Raw genomic sequence first — 23,217 nt, 5'->3', positions numbered from 1 at the left:
GTTAGAGTGCGGGTTTTTGATGTTTGTCTCTTTCTTACTGTTTATTCATTGTCACATGCTGTTTTTATTTTGTTTTTTAATTATGTAAAGCACCTTGAAATGCCTTGCTGCTGAAATGTGCTATACAAATAAAATTTGATTGATTGATTGATTTAAAATGAAGCTTCTAATTTCTGAGCAAGAAATGTGATAAATTGCAGATTCATGAGCATTCGTATCCCAAAAAACATTTTTCTGCAAATATGCAAGTAAAGCCAGAAGGGGTTTTACATTAAAACGTCCCAGATATTTAACAAACTTTACAGTTTCGCTCCTCAACAGTTAGATTACAACCATCACTATCATGTCTTAACAATGTTTTCTGAGAAGTATGTTGAGAGAAAACTTTACCGGCCTACCCATCTTCCCCTTCTTCCCATGTACACCAGGAAATCCCTAGAAACAAACAAACAAACAAAAAAAAAGAGGAAAGAAAGAAAGAAAACAGACACACAACAACAGAAAAGCAGTAAGACTATCAGATGGATAAAGACCTGGAGGAAAGATATTAATGCCAAGACTTAAAGTTGTGTTCTTGATAGATAATACTTTCTAAGCAATGGAAAGCTACAACATTCATTAAAAATCAAAAACAAAGAACTGAATGCAATAATAAATTTTTTTTTTGGTTGTTTTATTTAAGCAGTGGGTCAAAAAAGGTAAATATTCAAATAAGCATCGATTGTTGCCAAAAACTATTTCAAAAGCTCAATTTTACAGCTGTTTTAGAGGCATCTCCAACATATGATCGCAAAAGAGTTAAAAAAATGAAAATTTAAATATTACATTCCATAAAAATTGAGCAAAACTTACAAAGTGATGAAGATCAAAACTATTATATGAGAAGAATCTAAGCAGCTTATGAGTGGCTCTTGATGTGAACTTGTTTTGCTGGCCTAATTATAATAATTCTTCTGATAACTGGATAATAGAGTTCTATAAAAAATGCCTCTGTTTTGATACAATCATTTGAAGGTAATTGAAATTATAGATTGGTTTAAGTAAATTTAGATCTGTCTTCTGCACCTAAAAAATGATCCAGAGCAGTTTGTGGGTTGTGGAGCAAAACTTGATCAGTACTACATAATGGACCTTGCTCTCCTTTAAGCTTAGAATACTGATTTGTTGAAATCTGCCTCTGGTGTCTCATTACAGCAACAATGAAATTTATTTCTGTTTCATCCTTTTGGCTCATGGACAGTCATAATGCAACCCTGCAGGTATTCACTCTCACAGCCACTAATACTCACTCTCTCTCCGTCAGGACCAGGAAAGCCAAAAAGCCCTGGGATGCCAATGTGACCCTGGAGAGATGAATAAAAGATGGAGCAGAGGAGCAGATAAAACGCACATAGATTGAAAGGAAAAAAAGGAGAATAAGGAGACACAATGAGTGAGGGAAGATGACTGACATTTTTTCAGAACTGTAGATGTTGCAACCAACACAAAAATCTCTAAAACGGCTTGAAAAAGCTGCAATCTGTTCTAGTGCTGCCAGGTTTTTCCAACAGTGGAGTGGTGTTGAAGAGTAAAGCCTTGAGGTAAGTGTATATGCCCATGGACTGCATGGTGCTGGTTTCCACGATGTAGTCCAAGGGCACATACCCTCACATCAGGGATCTCTGAAGATCTTTGTGCAAAAGCAGCTCAGCAGAAAATCAAAAATAACAATAAAATACATTTAAAATCTCGTTTAGATGATAATAAGAGTTGTGTTATGCTGCTGAGAAAAGGAGTTTTATGATATTTGGCAACAAAACCACGTGTCACTCTAATTCAGGTGTTAACAATTATTTTTTTTATGTACCTATACCGGTTAGGCAGGCGTTTAACAGACAGTTTACAACTTTTAAGAAAGCAACAGTTCAACAGGGTTATAAAAAATATCCTCCACTTTTCTGTGGCTCCAAAAGGAAGTGAAGTAGAAAAAGAACATAAAATAAACCAAGGAAAAAACATCTTAGCAATTATTTATGTCCACACAAGTCTGTATTTACAAAAAGAAAGAAAATATGTGATGCACAACAAAAACAAGAGAAAACCTGCTAAGTTCTACTCACCCTAATTCCTTTTGACCCCTTTCTTCCTACAGGCCCAGGTAAACCCTGATGTAAAAAATTACAGAATATATTTACGACCTTGCAAACAGTGACAGAGCTTCGTTTGTTCCTGTAAGAGTGTCAGTCCAGAAAAATATGTTTCTCAATAGAGGTAAAACAAACACACAAAATACGAACAAAGTGCAATAATAAGGGATAAGTATAAATTAAAGACAGAAATTGTTGCACTCTTTTCAAATATTAGCTGATTAGCATCACAACTGTGATTCACAGGGTTAATAATGCAACAATATTCTCAATAATTTATCAGAGATACTAACATTTAACACAGATAATTAATTCTTACTCCTTTTGGCTCAGGAGAACTTTCCTAATGCAGCATCTTGACAGAGAGATTTCAGCTGTAGAGATCCACAATCTACAAATGGTAGGGGGTGCTAAAACCTAATCCATTACTCTTTACTGTGTGTCTACAGAGAGCTGAAGCTGACATAATAAATGTGCTAAATCATCGAGTCACTGTCTGTACTCTAGTGTCTTAAACTTTCAAAAAATGATTGGAAAAAAGTTCAAAGTCAAAGATTTTAGGGGTGGGGGTTAATTTTGATCAAGGCTAAGAGGCAATAGATTTTAAATGCAGAGGAGTCATAATATTCCCCAGCTTTGCTTTCTACGGTAAAGAGGTTTTTTTTTTTTTAGAAAAATGGGATAAGGAATAATGCTCACAGTAGCATCTTTGTACCCGGGGAGACACAATTTTATTACATTTTCTGTCTTTGGGGTGGTGCTTACTATAGAAACCTTTTGACATTATTCCCAATAAAACCAGAAGCACCCATTGCTGAATTCCACCACAGGTGCTCAACACTTTTACTCTGGCCTTTTGCCTTTCATTCAACTGCTGAAAACCTGAAGCATTTGTTTTATTTTTTAATTTTTTTTGGAGTTTGGCACCAAGATGTAGGCAGCTGAGTTACCAACATGAATTATCTTTAAATATTAATCTTCATAAACACATGTTATACAAATCACTTGTGCTCCATGTTATATGCCCTTATTTTTCTTATTCATGGTTCATGTAAAGAACAGAATTCAACTTTTGTTTTCTTTTGTATTTTTGTTTCTGTTGTTGGTGTGTGTTGCCCTCTTCAATCAGCGCCGCAACACTAGATTTACTGCACCTGCCTGCCAGGATAGCCTTTGGCCCCAGGGCTTCCATCATCTCCCCGTTCACCCTGTGGAAACAAAGACGGCACAGAAATCAGTACCAGAAGAGAACAGGAACGAAGAAAGGAAAGGAACGAGGAAACAGTATCTTTTATGCACAGATAGCTTCTTTTATAGCCTCGCTGATTGCAACAAGAGAGGGTTTGAAAAGACAAAATAAAAAATAATGATAGTAAGCACTTTATTTACTGTTATTTGCTCATACAAAAGCGTTAAACTCTCCCAGCCTTTCCATAAAGGTCTTTTGTTTAGTCGAGATTGCACTGCGTAGGAAATAAGGCGCCACAACAGACATACCCACTTAGACTATTCTATTAATCCGACAGTAAGTTCTATTACATTGTGGTCAAGCCACATGCTGGTACGACTACTGCGGGAACAGTTTTGATTTCGTATGTTTATTCCCATCAATGCATATATTATGTGAGTCATTCCTTCCTTGCGGTGAGACCAAACCAAACGCATGCCTCAGAGAAGAATATTTAATATCACATGTAGTGTATAATAAAATGTAAACAAAAATAATTACTGCAAGTATGCAAGAAATTACAGGCTGCTCATAAAGTATACTTTAAGGCAATCACATTTATTATACACTTGGAACAGCCGTGTTTCTGTATTTTCAGCAGGATTTTTAAAGTGAATAACAGACACTGAAAGGGTTCTGTATCAAATGGAAGAAATGTCATCATTAAGTTTAATTATAAAGAAGATTTAGTCGAGAGTAGTGCTGCAACAAAGGCATGTTCACTGTATCAAATGAGAAAATACTCCAACGACAGAAAGTTATTTAGCTTACTTGGAGGTATAAAATGGTAGTTTGTTTTTAATTAACTAATCATTTTTAAAAAATGTTATTAGACAACCTTGTTAATATAATATTTAAGCACAGCTATAGTACTGCAGAGTTGGATGATTATAAATAGACAAAGTTGATTAGGCTTTGTTGTGCAGGGTGTATATAATACAAACTTATTTAGCAGGACTACCAGTGGTATTATATGTGTGGACTTTGTTATGATGAACAGTGACTTAATTTATAAGCAAATTGAATTATGAAAACCCAAACTTTTACCTTCTGTTGTCTTAGTAGAACTATTTTCTCATATTTAAAACTTTCCACCTCAGAAGCTCATACACACACAGCAAACTTTTCAATTACACACCAGTCTAAGGCCTTCTGGTGTCAGTCATACCTTTAAAAAAACAAAGTTATGACTTTCACCACTCCAACTTTTGAACCCCTGCTGCCCCAGTTAACCAAAGTACTACAAAGCTTTATGTTTGAGCGTATATCCAACAACAGACACACACAGACACAACTCAGCACCAAACTATCTGCTAAACTTGCACCCCACTCTCTGTGTGTGACATCAAAGCCTAGATGATCATATTCTCCACAAAACTTACATCAACAAAACAAAGACCATGACGGTTGCCACCAAGATGCAGTCAGGAAGGTCGGAGATCTCCTCCTGGATCTAAATCGTTTCTCCATCTGCACCATCCTACAAAGTCCACAGCCTTGGCATCATGCTGAACTCTACCCTAGTTTTTTGCCTCGAACATCAAATGCATCAACAAATTCGCCTTTTTTCCCAATCCTAACAGTTCATGTGAAAAGACATTTGAGTGAGGCAAAGTATTGCACAAGTTCTTGCAATTTAAAAGTCAAATAAAAGCTGTCTGCTGTAACCAACAAATAATGTGTTTTTGGTACAAGGTGTCACCACTGATCTCTGATAGCCCAGGGAGAAAAAAAGATTCATTTTTATGAAAATAGTGTCCCAACTCGAGAAAATACTAGAAGAAACAGTTTTGGTTGTGACACGGCACATTCCTCTCAGACATATTACACAGTCTGAACCCAGGAAGGAGTGAGAGGAAGAGGAGGAGGAGGAGGATGTGGAGGAGGTCTGACCTACCATGTTCAAACTATTTAACCTACTTGTACCTCTGCCAAAAATCTGTTTCCCACAAATACTTGTGAACCACATATATCTGATAACTGTACTGAGCACCAAGATACATTGGCTGCTTTTGTAAAAACTGCAATATGTTTTTGCTGATAGCTCGTCTCTAATGTTCACCTCCTTACTCCTGTTTTATAGATAGAAATTCTTAGAAAAACAACTTTTAGTTTTTTTAAAATAAGTAAACATATACATGTTGTATAAGAGGGAATGTTTGATACACATTAGTGTGAAATTGTTACGGTGACAAAACGTAAAAGTTAGTCATCAGTGTAACTAACTTAGATGCAACATTTTGTTGGTTTTCTTGGCAGATTTTTGTTTGTTTTTTCATTTGTTCCTCTGTGGGAGTCATTCTGTCACACAAATGTTTGCTTTGGTGTTGCTGACGTCTCTGTTAAATATATAACTATGGGTGCATGTTAGACTTACATGATGGATAAAGATTTACTCCTCAGTACATCATATCAACATGTACTGTGGTTGCAGAGAGAAAGAAATACTCACAGCTTCACCTGGGAGACCAGAAGGACCAGGATAGCCTTTTTGTCCCTGTTGACAGAGAAGCAAACAAGTCAGGAGTTTTGAATGTCTGAGTCAGAGGTTTCCAATGTTGGGGGTTGGGAAGAGAATTCAAATAAATCTAAAAACACTTATCTGCATATAACTGCTACAAGGGAGAAAAAACTGTAGTTAAAAAGGTGAAAAAAGGGTCAAATGTTTGTTGTCATGCTCTTGTTTAGCGATGCTTCAACCCGTGACAGCTGCTATCGTACATCTCTGTCAGTGTTACGTTACGTCTTCTCTAAACTCCTGTTTAAAATTAATGGCCTAACAATCTTCTAAGGATATCGTCCACATCCTTCATGCTGAGTTTCAGATGAGATCATATTAATAAATAATGATAAAGTTGTAGGCAAAAACCGTGGAAATAAAATTATACACAATCTCATGTGATATCGGAAGATGTCACACTTGCAGGATATGTTTGGACTCTGAGAGACTGTTAAGAGTTAATTACAAAATAAAATATCGCATTTCATCCCAGATGTGTTGGAAAGATTAAAATATAGTCTGAATTGATAATAATAGCTTAAAAACCTGGACCTGTAACAGTGTTTCTTTTCAGATTTTTGACTTTTTTATAAATTGTACTTACAGTTCAACCCTCACACATGAATGACTCACAGAATCTATTGTTGCAGCGCAGCTACTTTGTTTTGTGTTTGTCTAATCGCCGCCACCTCTGAAGTCTGATAACAGAATTGTTTTGCATTAATAAAACCAGCAAACTAATTAGGCAGCAACATGTGAAACCCAAAGCGGTAATTAATGGTCATCTTCACACCCTGTGATCCCAAATGAGTGTACCAGCTGGTTACAAAGTAAATTAATCTTTTTCACAATCGAGGTCTACAGTAGCGAAGATGGAGATGTGGGAAGTTGTCTCTGAGGAATGAGCAAGTCTGTCCTCTCATGTGTAAAGTCATTAGCCACCAGCTGCTTTGGCCTGTCGGCAGCAAACAAGTAAACAACAGGAGGTAAAGGCTGGAAATAATTGTAACTGTGTAAACAAAAGTCATACAGAGCACATCCCCATGAAGCCCACACACCTATCGTCAGAAGTACATGTGTACATTTTACAGTAAACTCATCTTACACAAATTTACTGTGAGGCATGTGGAAGTGTTCATGTGAAAGGGGCTTAACTTTAAAAGTTGTCTGAGTAAATGCAGGCCTCACTTGTGTGGTGTTGGGGAAAAACCGAACGTTTTGGTGCAACTGAACTATGTAGACGCACAAACGAACACAAGTGCAGAAAAGAACTTAATGTATTGCATGTTTGAAAAGTCCTTTTGTAATTTTGGCTCTAAACACACTGGATGTCTTTGGAAACTGAATACTATTTAAGACCTAGCATGGCATTAGTTCAGGCAAGCCACGAAGTCAAGCTTAGCCCATCTATCACTCTATTAGCTGATCTTATCAACATGCTACATCAGCTATTCCCTCATCTGATCACATTCACACTTGTCCATTCAACTGGCAAATTACAGATAGAACAACTTGTTCAGGCTGATTTATTCTGTGATGTTTTTGCTTTGTTTGCAAGAGCAGGAGGTCATAGCACCAAATGATAATCACTGCAAATGGTTGTGTAAATGGTTGTAACTGTGGGGTAGTTCAGCCTTTAAAATGGTAGCTAAAAGAAATAGATTTACCAATAGGCTGGGCTGAACAAAAAGTCTAAAGGAGAGTTATACTGCTGCTGCTGCTGAGTAAAACCAGACTGACAGGAAGAGGTTTCATCATGATAAAAAGGACTATTTTCAGTCCTTCATCTAATCTGGACTGAAAAAATTACATCATTAATTTCTGGGTTGTTTTGCAAAAAAGAACAAGAAACAAACAAAACATAAACACTCTAACTCAGCAAATGCAACAGTAAACAACAAAAATTAAGGCCCAGTGTCAACTCTTCCCCCTTGGTCGTAAACCCTGTTATTCGCACGGATAAGGACCCTCTTTTCTGCAGAGATGAAGAAGCAGAGATCATTTAGCCCTTCACTTGGAGTGATGGGGGCTGTTTGGACAGATAACTGACCACTCCTCTTTGATCCCCAAAAGAAAAAAAAAGAAAAATCAAAGAGCTGAGGTAACAGGTGGGAATTCAAATGTTTTACCAAGATTTGGAGCTTCTTACCAAGTCCATTAAGGCCCCATGAAGAAATAAACACATCGACAGATAACTATTTATTTAAGATTTGAAAGTTTGGTCACACCTCCAGCAGGTTCGGGCCACAGATTGAAGCCAGATGTCGGCCTGCTGGCCACATTAACGCTCTCAGACACTGATGCACTCCAGCTCATTATTTCTGTTTATCTGCAGACAGACAAAATCAAGCTGCAAGTTGTCGAAATTTTAAGGGGTTTTTGGGGGGAGAAAATGAGTTTCCTACGAGAACAAAAGCGATGCAAAGTATACAGAATAAAAGAAACACTGCGCCTGTGTCTTCCAGGACTGACACTACAACTGTAAAAGGAGGCTGTAAATGAGTGTGTGGAGTACGGACTATTTTCAAGGATCTGTAAAACAATTGTTTGACACAAAATTGGCACGACTTTACATTCCCCATAAGTTTTTCCTGTTTAATAAGACCACACAGTTTAAATTAGTGTAAATCACACCAGAGTGACCCTGCAGCTGAACTGAAGCAGCTGCAGTGTCTCCCCTCCTTCAAGCAAATAACATCTAGACTACAAAAATATATTATTCTTTACAAAGAGATGTATTTTATTAGATTTTTTTAGTTACATAAAAATGTACTCCCACCTGTCATGTCACTTTTTATTACCATCCACCATTGAAAGCATTGGTGGAACAATACAACCAAAATATCTTATGAATCACTGGACAAACTAATAAAACTTTCAGAAACTAATCACTGGATGTGCATCTACAACTGAGTAAAATCTGGAGTCAACCCAATTCAATCTGGCCACCACAGCAAAATGATCCTAGCCAACACAAAAAAGTGATTATAACTCATTTATAACTTTTATCATTACTGAGCCAAAATTTGCTGTAATAATAGTTGAGACGGATCCCCAACCTTTAATCTGAGTGAAGATTGATGGTGTTAGATTTGTGTCTAAAACTTTACCTTTCACTACGGAAATCAACTCTGACTGTTAGCAAAATATCTCATGACCCACTTAAAAAAAATAAAATTAAACTTTCAGAAAGTTATTAGAATGACAATCCAGGATCTCAATCCAATTCAAGATGGCTGCCACAGCCAAATGACCTTAGAAAACACAGAAATGGTTATAACTCAGCTAATTTTACAGATGCTGAGCTAAAATTGAACGCGTCAGTAGCTGAGAATCATTCACAACAACTACTCCAAGTGCTAACAGTTCACACAAGATACTGCAGAATTGTATGAGATTGCAAATAATGTTTTTCAAGGTTTCACCAAAATGGCTATAATGCTGTCATTTCTCAACATGAGATGATCTCAGTGTAAAACCCTGGCATGAAAGGCCTAGGGTGATATGCATTCCTTCAAGGAACTCTTTCATGAATCACAGTCACAAATGCAGTTACATATGAAAAAAAGCAACTGTTAAGTTTAAGCAGCAAACTTATATATAGGTTTTTAGCCAGCCAAAAAGAAACTGGTTTCATAAAGGACACTGGTCCGAACCGGTACTACTCTCCTCAGTGTTTGGGTATTACTCACACATATGTGAGTCACCTCTTACTTCTCTGTGCAGACTGCTGACAGCATCCCAGGCAACCTTCCAGTTACATCTTTACACATTTCTCACAGTGAGGGAGGCTTTCTCTGGCTGCCAGCCAGGCACTGAGCAGTAAACTCAGCATAAAGGGTCCCATCAAGCTGCAGCGGGTCAAATCTTTACTGGCTGGTTACACAGATAGAAAGTAAACTTGAAGTTTCATCTGAGACTGGTCATAGAAATTCTGTAATATTTAACTTTATAGAGACTGTGGCTTTATGTGCCAGAAAATGATTTTCAAAAATTACCAGGAGTAAAAACCAGCTGCAAGCCGTACGATGTCTGGTGGCATTCAGCAGAGCCAAACCGATCTCTGAGTTTTAATTAGCTGGATCCAAACTGGATTTTAATACTTTGAGTGGCTGTCAGCTGTTCTTTTGCACATGTATGAGTTCTTAAAGGTTAACACAGATCAGAATCCCACCTCAGGTGATGTAAAGAACAAGAAAAGTTTAATCTGAGTCCTGCAAAGAACCACAGTGACCATAAATCAACAGAGAGGAATATCAGACTTTCCCCATAGCTGTGTTCCATGAGTCAAAACTCAAGGTGTCTTTTTTTTTTTAATGGAGTGCTCACAGTTACAGCACTAAATGGAAGAACTTTAGGCACGCTGGATGTTGTTTTCTTTTTTTACTGTCTCTCTGGTTTTATAAAGTCCTGCAGCTCCAGCTAAGGGCACTGTTCAACTCAAGCTGTTATATAAAAAAAAATAGGAAAGAATTTTCTTTGCAGAATTTAAGAACAAAAATTTTCACATATTGTGTGACAACAATTTATTATTATTGCCCACTGGCAGGCAATGATGTGTTTGCACTTTTTATTTTTCATTGTTTGACCGTTAGCAAAATATCTCATGAACCACTGCATAGAATTTAGTGAAGCTTGCAGAAATGAATCCTCGGATGTACCTCTACAACTCAATAACTTTTGGAGTCAACCCAATTCAAGATGGCCACTGCAACCAACTGATCTTTGAAAATAAAAAAATGGCTAGAACCTAGTTATTCATACATATATTCAGCTAAATTTCAGTGTGGTAGTAGCTGAAATTCATCTTGTACACATTTGCTGAGCACTAAGGCATCTTGCAATATTGTATAACATTGTGCTTAACATCGTTCACCAGGTTAGACCAAAACGGCTTTAACTCTGCCCTTCCTCAGCATCAGATGGTGTTCAGTAAAAACTCTGGTGGGCGATATGCATTCCTTCAAGGTAAGGCCTTAGGTTTATTATGCATCTAAATCCTCAGCCCGCAGTGACCTTGTTGTTTCTTACCTGTTTCCATCCCCGTTAGAGTACACCCACAGAAGAAGCTGTCTTATTATAAACATTTAAGAGTAATTTAAAACTGTTTGTTTTGAGATTTTTTTCTTTCTGTTATCATTTATGTTTTTTTCTGGAAAGAAACGGCACCACTGGGCAACACACCAGTGAGTCTACTGAAGATTTACTTTCTTCTTATTTTATCCACCACACTAAAGTGAATTAATTGAATCTTTCACTTAAACTGAATGAATTCCCTGCTGCAGCTTAAGCTTTGACTTTCATATATTTGAGTAACAAAAAGTTTGAGCCCTGAATGTATTCAAGAACTATTTATTCTTCCAGGCAAAAGAAAGAAATGCTGAAAATTAAGTGCACATTGTCTCCTGAGGGGAAAAAAAAGTGGTTTGTGTAAGGAGCATAAAGTTTCAGTGGGTGAGTCTGTGAGACTTGTGATCTCAACCAAGAATTATAAATAGCAAAGAGAGTAAGCAGTCTGTTGTTTTTCAGTTTTAAGAATGAGAATACTGTGTTAAATCAGGCTGACACAATCTGTCACATTGCATTAAGTATCACACAAAATAATTAAAATGTGATGCCAGAAATATTCTTTTTTCAAAATTCTAAAATATCCATTCATTAACAATTAATGAATTCCTGATTATCATGCATGGGAATATTTATGAATGAATTAACCATGTAATCATCTGAAACAAGTTTGCATCCAGCTGTTAGGATGAACTAAGCAGGCTTATAAAACTATATTTACATGAAAATCTTTTTAAAAAGTTGCAGATTCAGCAGAAATTAATGCATTTTTGAAAGTTTGAAAAAAAAAGTAAATATTAGAAGACAGCTTGTGTTCTTTCCCACTTTTTATTTTCTTTTATTTAGTTATGGAATATCCATTTTCTACATTTAATAATGCAATAATTAAAAACTCATTCAAAGCAATCTGTTTAAACAAACTATATGCAAAACAAAGTAACTTATTAAGCATAGAAGGAAAACCCAAAAGGCACTCGTCCACTTGGCTTGTGCAATTACTGTGAGGAGCTTGGGAAAAAGCCAGAAATAAAAAGCACCAGGTCTTGTAGAAGAACACTGCTGCAAACCATCACTCTCTGTGGGGATAACAAAACAGAGCAGTATGCAGAGAAAGTCAAATATTGTACATTATGAGCGGGACCAGATCACAGAACCAAACCACATTTCTAACTTGTCCTACTTTTCAGAATGAGCTGCTCTCCGGGGAGGGAGTGACATAACGTTTGTAGGGAGCGCGTACAACTTTTCACCCAGTGATCTTGGTTTGTTTCCCCTCACATGGCTTAAACACATCAGAGGCCAGAGATGCTGATGATAATCAAGATAAGCAAGCTTTTTAAGTCACAGAGGAGACGGCTGCATTTTGCTCTAATGCTTTCCAAACAACAGCTCATTCATGTTTGGTGATGGTGAGACTCTCTGAACACTCCAGTTTGTGTGCACATCCATTTACACTCAATCAACAGACTTCTAGTCATTTCACTGACTGAAAATGTACTGCATCAACCATAAGTGCCTGATTATTGGAGCAAGAGAAGCAGCTGCTACGCCATTTTCTAAAGTGGGGGCGCAAACTTTCCCATTATTGACTTAAAAACAACATAAAATCATATCCAGCATTAAGAGAAAAGCAGGTAGTGTTTATTGGTTCTATTTTACTATTTTAGTTACAGTATAAACTAAAAGAGAACATATTTAAAATCCATATTCTGCAGCTTCTTCCCTGAGCTTCGAGTTGGTTCAGTCCAACTCAGCAGAACAGCGGCTGACTAGCTCACTTGTCAGCTGTGGTGAAGTAAAAGAAAACTAAAGTTGTTTTTCAAAATGTGAAACCTGTGCTGTATAAGTACAACATTTCTTCTTCTTTTCTGACAACAAAATCAGACAGAGCAGAGTAAATTCTTTGAGTGATTTCAGTCTAAGAGTGCAAGACATCAACAAGTTCATAAAATGTGGTTAATATTTATTTTATGCTGTTCATATATTGACTTTTATCTGGGCCGGAGCTCATATATGCAGGTGTGTGAGACCCCATGTGAGCATTTGTAGGCCGAACACACGTCTAGGCAAAACTGAACTAAATATGGCCTAAAAATGAAAGTTTTGTAAATGTCTTCATTTGTTTCCAATTTTGTTTAAAAACAAAAAAATGTCATCCTTCATGAAGTTTCAAACTTAGGTCTCTAACATGTCAGCACAATGCAACATTGATTACACCAACCTTTCATACCAATTCTGTCTTTACTTTGTTTACATTAAGTGTGGACCTGCATGTCAGAGCGGCATTTAAATGATCTGTGAAAACTACTGGAGTAAACTCTTTCAAACTGCACCATTTGATTTAGTTCAGGATAAGTTTGTTTATGTTTTATTACTCAGTTTGCAATGAGTACCTTTAACTTTGTGACTTTTTACCTTTCGTCCATCTTGGCCAGGCAGTCCTGGGGAGCCCATAATGCCATGTTCTCCCTAGAAAATAGAAATTTGTTAACTACCTAGGTTTGCTAATATCAAAGTTATTCAAAGTAAGAAAAAAAATCATATTTGCATACTTTTTGTCCTTTTAGGGCTTGACCAGGGGACAGTCCAGGATCTCCTTTTTGTCCCTAAAACATAAAAATAAAAACAGACAAGAAACCTTTTTTAAAACATTTAGAAAATTTTCCCCAAGCAGGACCAATGTTTTGTTCCAGTGTTCCCTAAATACTCTCTCCGTCGCTGCAGCATTTCTTCTCCCAAAGAGCAGATGAGGCTCCAGTTTACACTGAATTACCACTATCAAAGAGTAATGAGTTCATTCAGTTTGATGGGGAGTCCAGTGGTTGTATTTACACAAACGTGCACTCCGTTTATGCCTTCCCGATACTTGGTTTACAGCAGGCCAGCGAGAAGTGATGGGGAGTGATCGTGCACATTCTTCTCCCTTTTCGGGCAGTGGGAATTCTTGTCAGTGCAGTCTGGGTCAGCATTCAAGGTCCAATTTTTCTTGTAAAAGAGCTACCCAGTAATCTGTGCAATTACAGTGTAAGAACTCCAAGAAGAAACAGATCCTTCCTGCTTTAGTGCTTATCACAAACAGAAACAAAGGACTAAAAACAGAAATCAAACAGCAACTGGCTGCAAATGTTCTGATCATTTTTATTTGATAAGCTGAAGTGCGACTGCAGAAATACATCATCCTTTACAGCCAAGGCCTGCTTTTATTAGAACGTGGGGGTTGATTCTTCTGCAACTTTTTCACTGCGTATAAAAGTTCAGTATAGATAGAAAGAGATGACTTCGAGATGACTTTTATTAGACGGATAAAAGTGACACAAGATTTTCCATTTATAGTATATCTCAACTGAACCTACATGTTTACGTTGCTGACAGCTTGATATTAAAACTTCCTTTTGTGGGATTTTTGTTCCCGACACATTTCTCTACACGGCCAGTCAAAGGCAACATGCATTACATGAATATGTTGTCCGTTCTCTAACTTTGTGTTTTCAAATTAAATATACTCTCTAACATGTTAAAGCTTGAAAAAAAAAAGAGATTGAATGGGGTCGTTTTACAGAAAGCTCCATTGATTTTTGCAGGCGTTTGGTTTGTATTTAACTCAAATGCAAATCAACTTACATTAGTAGGTAAATAAACATCATCTTATCACATCATCTATCACACTTATGTCAGTGATATATTAAAAACAAAATTCCACTAAATCGCCACATGTTTTCATTTGAATGATTTATTTTTCTAAAAACAGAACCTTATCAGACCAGACAGCCTGCAGTTGAAATTTGTGTCCAAATGGGTCAAACTGAGCCAATAAAGGTTTTCAGCTTGGCTCCAGCAAATAACTATACTGTGCTAAAGTTTTAAGCCACCTTTAGTTTCTTTATATTTTGCCTTCAAGCATCTGGATTCTTTTCTAATCTTTTAAAGTGGTCCCGATCAATCTTTCCCCAGGCTTTCTGAAGGTCTTTGAGAGATTACTTTGGACTTTGACTGCTTTGTAATCCTCATGCAGTCCATGTACTGAGCTGTTTCACAACATTTACACAATATGTTTGTTGTAAATGTCTATAATTTTCAAAACAGTTAGTATAATATAGTCACCATGTTTTCATTATAGTTCAAATCACATGAAAATACTGGTTGTTGTCATCTTGAAATGAGTCCTTTCTATCACTTATGCTGTAATTTACATCACCGCCTGTCTTCATTCTCACTATTTTTTGTGTCACTATGTTAGTATAAATGTTGCAGGTAAAAGTCAGTAAAGGACCTAAATTCAAGAGTCAAGAAAGTAACAAATTGGTCTAGAAATAACTTAATCACTTTAGCAACAAAGACAAAACAAAAAAGTGAAGTCGGGAAAGAATTTTCAGGGAACACAAGTACACAAACACTAAGCTAAAGTGAGAGAACAGTATGGCTGGGATAACATGATGAAAATCTGACAAAGAACTGAAAAAAAACAAGCATTTACCCTGAGCAGAGTGAATATGAGAGTGGCTGCAGGTGAGTGAGGAGCAACAGGTGGCGGTAAGGTAATCAGGGACAAAATAAAGGTAATGAGGACACCTAGGGGCAATAACAGGTAACAGATAACTCAAACTAAGAGATAGATAAGAACAAATCAAGCTGAAATTAACTATAACAGATCAAAAACACACAGACCATAAAAGCAGAAGCTTGAGAGTCAAACCAAAAATTAGATATATTATCTATTGCATGCTTTTTAATTATTTCCACCTGTTATAGTTCTGTAAGTAGTTCGAGAGGATCTAGTTAGCTGCAATTTACAATTTGTGGCAGTAGATGTCGCTCCATTATACACAGTGGACCTTTAACAGCATTTGTTGCAGGTTTGTTTCAGATGACTCATACTGCAGGATTACAACGATTGTAAAACACCTAAACTAGAGATAGAAATTTGAGGGGGGATCTGTTTTGAGCTGAATCTAAAATGAAGATATGCAGATTTTGACCTTTTTTTAAATAATTAATATTTATCATCGACATGGCTGATGGACGATCTCCCATTCTGGTGTCAAAATACAAGTTTAGCACTTCTGAGATGGGTTGGAGACGCCCGCAGCAAAATGTAAGTTTGACATGCCCGTGATGACTCTGACTATTTTAAGACAAAATGTGTCATAAAAGTTTTTAAACATGTTTAAAATTCAAGCAAAAGACTGCAATTCTCTGCAACTCAAGCAAAGAAATTGAGAACCCCTGCAAACATTTTGAGACATTTTAGAGACGCCCCCACGAATACCGTTTGGCATCTGGTTGCCAACAGTCGCAGCCCAATGAGATCCTAATATACTGCTCTCTCTATCACAGAGTTCTGACTGTGGTTTATCATGTTTGTTGGTTCTTACTGCATATATACAAAAATGACTTCACTTAAAAGTCAACAATGGGTGTATTCACTTTTTAATAAAAATATTCCTACACGACTAAATAGTGCAAAATGCATTTTTGAATACACATTTATAGATAATCACAAGTGGGCATTTATGATAAATGGCAGGACTGGTTGAAGTGATTTAAATTAGAGCTCCCAGTTCATTTGAATAAATGAATTATAGAATATGACCTCCCAGAAAATGCTGTGGTTCAGTGATGTATTTTTTACTAGTTTTAGAAAACCATGGGGATCTCATGCACAAAGAAATGAACTCTGTCTACAAAGAAAATACTTAATGCCAGAAAAACATCTAGTGTTGGTTCTGGTCTTTGTGTAAAATTTATTGAGAAGAGTGAAAAGAAAAAAAAACTAATGTTCTGCCAGCATCGTCCTGCCTTTTATTATCATAATTATATACAGGACAGAAGACTGCTAACATTAGTTGTGATTCTTCGAAAAGAGAAAAAGAATGACAGACGTAAGTACTTTTTAAATTTTTTTGTTGTGGAATCTGCATCTGAAGAGCATTCCATGAACTCTTTGGCTTCAGAAGTACAGCACTGTTTACAATCTGGATCGTTTTAATGAAGTGCACATTGCAAATATTGGGTTGATGTGAAGAAGTGAGATGACATTATCTGCTTACCTTCATTCCAGGAGGTCCAGGATGACCAGGATTTCCATAAGGACCAGGAGGACCCTGAAAACAGAGACTTGTGTCGTTACAAAAACAAAGGGGAAAGATGATCATGAGGAAAACTTGAGTGTTTATTTTACATGCGAGCGATTCAGAAGCACAGATGCGATTCCACCATGTGTGTATGCGTGTGTGCATGTGTTTGTTGAAGGACAGGCCAGCCAGCAGCATCCAAAGGTCTTATTATGTGTCTCATACTCAGTTATAACATATGGATTTAATTTTCTTCTCAACTCGTTTCTGGTGTCCCGCAAGTGAAGGCCACTCATCTACCATATCAGAATCCTAAATCACTTTTGTGACATAAATTGTAGGTATCCTAAAGTAAAAATGGATTCATTTTAACTCGGTGAGCTATCTGCTTCAAGTGAGGGATGTGGATGCACAGTTGTAAATCGTAGGGTTGAAGGAATCCTAAATTCAAGCAGTTTGCAAAGAGCTTGGAAAATTAAACCCACAAGTTTAATCCAAGAGTCTAGAGTTCGGCTGCACGCTCGTGTGGAGTAGAGATGAAATGCTGAGCATGGAAAATTTTCCTCCAGCTAAACAAGAAGCAATGAAACAAGTTCAGATGACCTGGATCAGGAAGTTACTGTAACTTCAGTTCATTTTTTTTTTTTTTTCCTTTTTGAGTTGTTCAGAGTTTTCATGGGTTGTGAGGAGTGACATTTTCTCCCTTAAGCTGGAGGTGAAAGTGAGGGATAGAATTACTCAGAGTAAAAACGGACCAGGGCGCAGAGGTGAAAGTGTACAGCTGGGTGATTCAAACTCCATCTGTCTGTTATCAAACTGAGGAAAGGAGTCAAACAGCCGAGGCAGTTCCTCCTCTCTCAAACTGGCCACAGCTCTCCCCTTGCAGGCACTGACTGCTGGACATATGGAGACACTTAACAGAAGCTCATCTGCAGATTTCCTCATCCTTCTTCTCTATTCAGACCATCTACCCCGCCACCCCCCACCCCCTCCAGTCGCTCAATATTAAAACGTATGGAAGTCATTAACTCCAGATAGAAAGCAAAAGGAGGAGGAGAAGTAGAGGAATAGGTGGGATCAGGACAGAGTGTTACAAATTGCATTCTTGCAGTACATAAGATAAGGAGGCACAGTGCTGATGAGAAGCTGGGCGGGTGGTATCCCAGTAGGGACGAGAATAATGGTGAAAATGAGTCACTCAGTCCATCGTTCTTCACGTGGGCGAGAGGTGGAATGAAGATCCTCTTTGCTTACAGCAATTACTGAAAAGAGCTCCCGACAAGTAACCATTAGGACACAACAGACTATTAAACACAAACACATGAGGGCTAAGCAGACAAAGACGCGCACACACACACTACACCTGATGCCTGCAGATAAAGGGCACCTGTGAGCCAGAGATGTGAGCAGCTTTACAATGAAGCCCAAAGACTTTTACAGGACTGAAGCAAGGAGTGTTACCGTTTTTATAGACCATTAACTAAGAACAAACCCACTCACACCTTCTCTGGACACCAAGTCTGCATCATTTGCACAATGAATTCAATTTTAACTAAAGGATAGTAACACTTTGGTGCAAAATAAATGCTAATTATTTCCTTGGGATGCTAACTGCTTCAACTGAGTCAGTGTTCTCAACTCATGTTGCCTAATAAAGTTTTTTTTTCTTAATGATTAAACTGATCAGTTTTATTTATCTTAGATTAACTGACTGTCAAATCATTATAATAAAAAATGTGCAAAATAAAACAATATAGAAAATTCAAATGATTTTCCATTATTTAAAAAACTTCATATAGCCAAAGTTCAGAGTTTTTGCTTTAAAAAAAAAGCCTATTTAATTTATTTCACAATAATCGCAGTAAAGTCTGCAATTTCATGCATTTTTTTCTACACAATCATTTGTTTTTGCAGGTGGGAATAGGATCTCCTCTTATGGAACAGTTGTGATGTCTGGTGGGCAGATGCACCACATACTGAAACACATTTTCATTTGTAGCACATTCAAAGAACAAATATTCAAATAAATGGTGTAGAATAAATCAAATCAAATGGTCCAAACCTATTTGGCATATTTTGTTTTATATTTAATGCTCTAAGTGATCTTCTTTTCCTTGTTTTTAGCTTTAAATGTGCTCTTTATTGGCCTAAATACAAGCAACAGTGAAAAACATCTCTGTCAGTGACAATAAATCTTATTCAAGCCTTCAAAAGACCCCAAATTTGTGTTGACATATTTTGATTCATTTCAGAAGAATCAATAATTTACAAGCTACATAAATCAATTTAGTTTTCCGCACCAACAAAACTGTAGCTAAACAGTGCTGCCAACACAAGTCTATATCATGTATGTCAATCATTCTTTAAGTAAGCAAATGTTCCCAACTTTGAAGAAACTCTGCATTACAGACTGACTGCACGCTCCCAGGTCAGTTTCTCTGCACAAAGCCCCCTTTGATCCGCTCACAATCCTCCCCCTGAGGGTCGGATGAACTCTGGCACTCTGCAGGGCTCACGACTATGTCGAGGAACGTGAACGCTCTCACATTCGAGCTGCTGAGAGGTGGAAGCAGCGGTGAGACCATCTGTTCAGTCAGACAGGACAGCTCGCTGTCAGAGAGTTGAGACATCAACTCTGCTGTTTGGTTCCAGCTGCTGGAAAGTTTGAAGTGAGTCAGAATGCCCACAGCTTGCAGGAAATGTTGCATTGTTTCCATTGTGTATTATTTTTCTCCCCAATAGCAACAGCTGTTTGATCCTGTCTTTTCTACAGCAGAGAAGCTGAAATTAGGTCATAGCTTGTTATTAATTTGCATTGTATGACTTTGTGCAGCTTTTCAGAATCCTGACATACACTCACCACTCACTTTATAGATTCAATGAGGTGTTGGACACTGGTTGTGGTTTGAGAATCAACACATTATGCATTAAGAGATGGTATTCTGCAGACCTGGGGTTATTTGAGACATGTGAGTGCTTACTTGAGCTACTGCTGCCTTTCTATCATCTCCAACCAGTCTGTCCATTCTCCTCTGGCATTGTTTTTCATCCCCACAACTGCCGCTCCCAGGATTTTTTCTATTTTTTAACCATTCTCTGTAAACTCTAGATATGGTTGTGCCTGAAAATCCCAGCAGATCAGCAGTTAATTCAACATTAAAGGTCATTACTTCTTGTCATGGTTGAAAATAACTAACACAGCAGTGACCTGATCCAGTCCACAGATTTTCTAGTCGGCATTCTTTTCACAAAAAGTTCTAATAAAAGGTTGTACACACTGGTTATTTTGTTGACAAGTAGACACCAAATTGGGGCAAAAAAGGCAAATGCGCTGTAGGCTAAATGAATTGCAAATATGGCAAAAAGTGAATAAATGTTTTCATTCCAAGTTATTTCAGTCTTTATTAGTCCAAAGTCCACATGTGAAATTTCTGAAGATTATGTGCCACCAATTGTGTACTAACCACAGAGTTTTTGATGATTTAAAAGAAAAATACTAAAAAGCCTAAACTTTATCCTCACATTCTGAGTTAGTGAGAGTCTCAGAAGCTTGATGATGAATGAACTCTATAGAAGTTGGTGTATAGTGGAGAGAGCTACTGAGCAGGGTCTTAAATGCCTTTAATAAGATGAGGACAAAGCTTTCTTTCTTCCATGTTTAGAGATTGGGTTTCCCAAAACCTACCCCTGAGGCCCAACTGCAGGGCTGCAGCAGGTAGCTAATGGACACATGCCTCAGCAGCACAAATGCTCTGCAGGCGTGAATAATAAGCAGCTCGGCAAAAGAGCAATCAAGACTGCCATCCCACCATTGAAATAACAGGCTTAACTTCTGCTTCATTTACTTTCATGTAAAGGAGAAGAAGAGGTGTTTTACAGGGCAGCAGCTAGCTGCACAAGCGTCAGTAATGGTGTCTCTTGAGACAGATCATGTCCCGGTGTTTGCTCTTTTCTTTTCTTTATTCTGCAAGCAATAGACTTGAAACAACACCGGCACTGAAGCTGCTGATGTTTGGTTCCATCATTTGCAGCTTAAATTAAGCTACAAAATGGAAAACATGGCACCATAGGACCTAAACGAAGTTCAATACACAAACATTCACTGATGTTAACACAGAGCCTGTACCTTATTAAAGTACCAGCCATGTTTATACTTGTTCTGGAAATATGTACAATAAATACACACTAGCAGCATTATTTTTCCTCAGTTTAATGCCTTCCTTATGTATTCAATTAATTTCACACCGGTAACCCACAGATTTGTAGATTCTGGTTGTTTGCACTAAAGATTTACAAATTGACCTTGGCAGCAGTGAAGCACAGCTTGATCAAACCCAGAGCTAAAGCAGACTAAGGTCTAGCTGAATAATCATCTACAATTTAAAGAGGCGTGTCAGTTTCTGATCAAAATACTTTTTTTTTTCCTATATTAGTGCTTGACAAATGGTGTTGTTTCTCTACGGTGAAAGCTTTAGAGACAAGCGTGAATGTAGAAGATACCAAAAGAGAACTGAAAAAGAAAGACAGAAGAAAAAGGAACTATGCAAAGGTAAATGAGAAACCTGTCACTAGTTAGTAAGATACACTTACCCTTGGGCCCCTCTTGCCTGGTTTTCCTGGCAAGCCTGGAAATCCTTGAGGGCCCTGAAAGCAATAGATTAAAAATGTCATTAGTGTAGTGAAGGTCTATAAATACAAAAATAAGAAATCCTGCCTTTTTCATATTATTTAAAGATATTATTTAAAGTTGGAATAATAAAGAACATGCTTCCAGGTTTTGAAATAATCTTTAGAGAAGACACTCAAGAAATCTCAGAGCATTTTTTCCCTTTATGTCAAATTTGGGAAAGTTAGCTGAATGTTACAAAGCAATCCCTGACATATAACAAAACACCCTCGTGCTGCCAGGCATGAGGGTGTCTTGTTAAAAACTGATATAAGCCTGTCCTTTAGCCAACATTATTTCAGCCCTAAAATCACAACAGAGCACAAGTTATTCTGCTGGCAGGGAGGTCACCACTGGTTCCAGCCACAACCAATCATATTAAATATGAGCATCAGCTAGCTTTAAAACAATTTCATACATTGATTAGCAAATCTCTGAAAGGTCACATTTAATGAAAGGTGAATCTGAGAACCTGATTCTGTTTGAGATCTTGGGATTGTATCTTATTTTCCTGCAGCTCAAGAAGTTTAAAGAGTAAGAGGGAAATGAGCTGAAAAACAGCTCAAGGCAGTCTTGCTTAAAACGGGGGGTCTATATTAATGTCAGATGTATAGAGCACTTTGTGTGGCTTGGACAGAACACCTATCGACTATTATATTTTCTTTTAGCCAACATTTAGTCGAACCAGCCAAAAGGTTTTCAGCAACTTTTAGATTCTTTAGATTTCAGCCATCAGGCGATCAACATGTGATAAGCCGTCTGAGCTGCAGTTGCTGCTTGGGTCAGGGCCAAATCAGTGCTAAAGGTGGCTGTATTTCCTCAGAGAATTTATGTAACTTCTATACTAAAAGCCATGGTCCATTAAGACATGGACTCTTTTGGACATTTTGAATATTTATTGTTGTACCTGGTATCAATCCATGAAGGGCAGATCCTTTGTGACCTTAACACTGTGAGGTGGAGCAAACCTGAATGCCCAAGATATTCCACAGACTGTTGATTGGACCGATCTCTCTAGAGAACTTGGATGTTAAGCCAGTACTGTAAACCCAATTTATTTCCCTTAAACCATCACATAAATAAGACCTAAGGTTTCCAAGCATATCTGTGCTCCAAAGAATCTAACTGTCCCTGCCTGGCCTTGATACAATCAATTATGAGCTGAGGTAACAAGAATTCAGTATATTTATATTTTCCTGAGTCTTACCACTTGCCTCATCCTTTGCCCCTTTTCACACAACACTTTCAAGCCCGGCCTATACACCCTCTTCCTGCTTCTCTGTCACGTGTGAAATGGCCCAGGTCTGATGAAATTTATTTGCAACTAATATGCCTTTGAGGTAGTCAAAGAGCTGAACCAGTCTATGTGTGTAAGAAAGAGCCAGTGAATGGCATATGCAGACAGCTGGCCATGGAAAAATCAGAAGAATAAACATTTTGCATTAACAGACATCGGCTTGGCTTGTATTTGAATCACTGTCTGTATTTGGAGGGCCAGCAAAAGAATTCCAGCCTTTTTATCTCACCTGCCATTATTGATTCAAGAACAGTGATACGAG

At 37.5% G+C, this 23,217-nt stretch overlaps 1 protein-coding gene across 2 annotated transcripts in view; it reads right to left on the bottom strand.

The window, feature by feature from the left end:
• The window catches only part of col27a1b (collagen, type XXVII, alpha 1b), a 62,425-nt gene that overhangs the window by 29,396 nt on the left and 9,812 nt on the right, over window positions 1–23,217 (bottom strand). For both annotated transcript variants that reach the window (XM_017412078.3, XM_017412080.3), the window contains exons 4-12: window positions 21,583–21,636; window positions 16,969–17,022; window positions 13,474–13,527; window positions 13,337–13,390; window positions 5,807–5,851; window positions 3,281–3,334; window positions 2,100–2,144; window positions 1,290–1,343; window positions 391–435 (exon numbers count right to left, since the gene is read on the bottom strand). In XM_017412078.3, coding sequence (XP_017267567.1) covers window positions 391–435; window positions 1,290–1,343; window positions 2,100–2,144; window positions 3,281–3,334; window positions 5,807–5,851; window positions 13,337–13,390; window positions 13,474–13,527; window positions 16,969–17,022; window positions 21,583–21,636 — 459 coding nt within the window. The remainder of the gene's footprint in view (window positions 1–390; window positions 436–1,289; window positions 1,344–2,099; window positions 2,145–3,280; window positions 3,335–5,806; window positions 5,852–13,336; window positions 13,391–13,473; window positions 13,528–16,968; window positions 17,023–21,582; window positions 21,637–23,217) is intronic.

This window comes from Kryptolebias marmoratus, linkage group LG1 (assembly GCF_001649575.2).
Source record: "Kryptolebias marmoratus isolate JLee-2015 linkage group LG1, ASM164957v2, whole genome shotgun sequence".
Lineage (NCBI taxonomy): Eukaryota > Metazoa > Chordata > Actinopteri > Cyprinodontiformes > Rivulidae > Kryptolebias > Kryptolebias marmoratus.
Note: the sequence above shows the minus strand (reverse complement) of the source record. Positions and strands in the feature narration are given on the sequence as shown.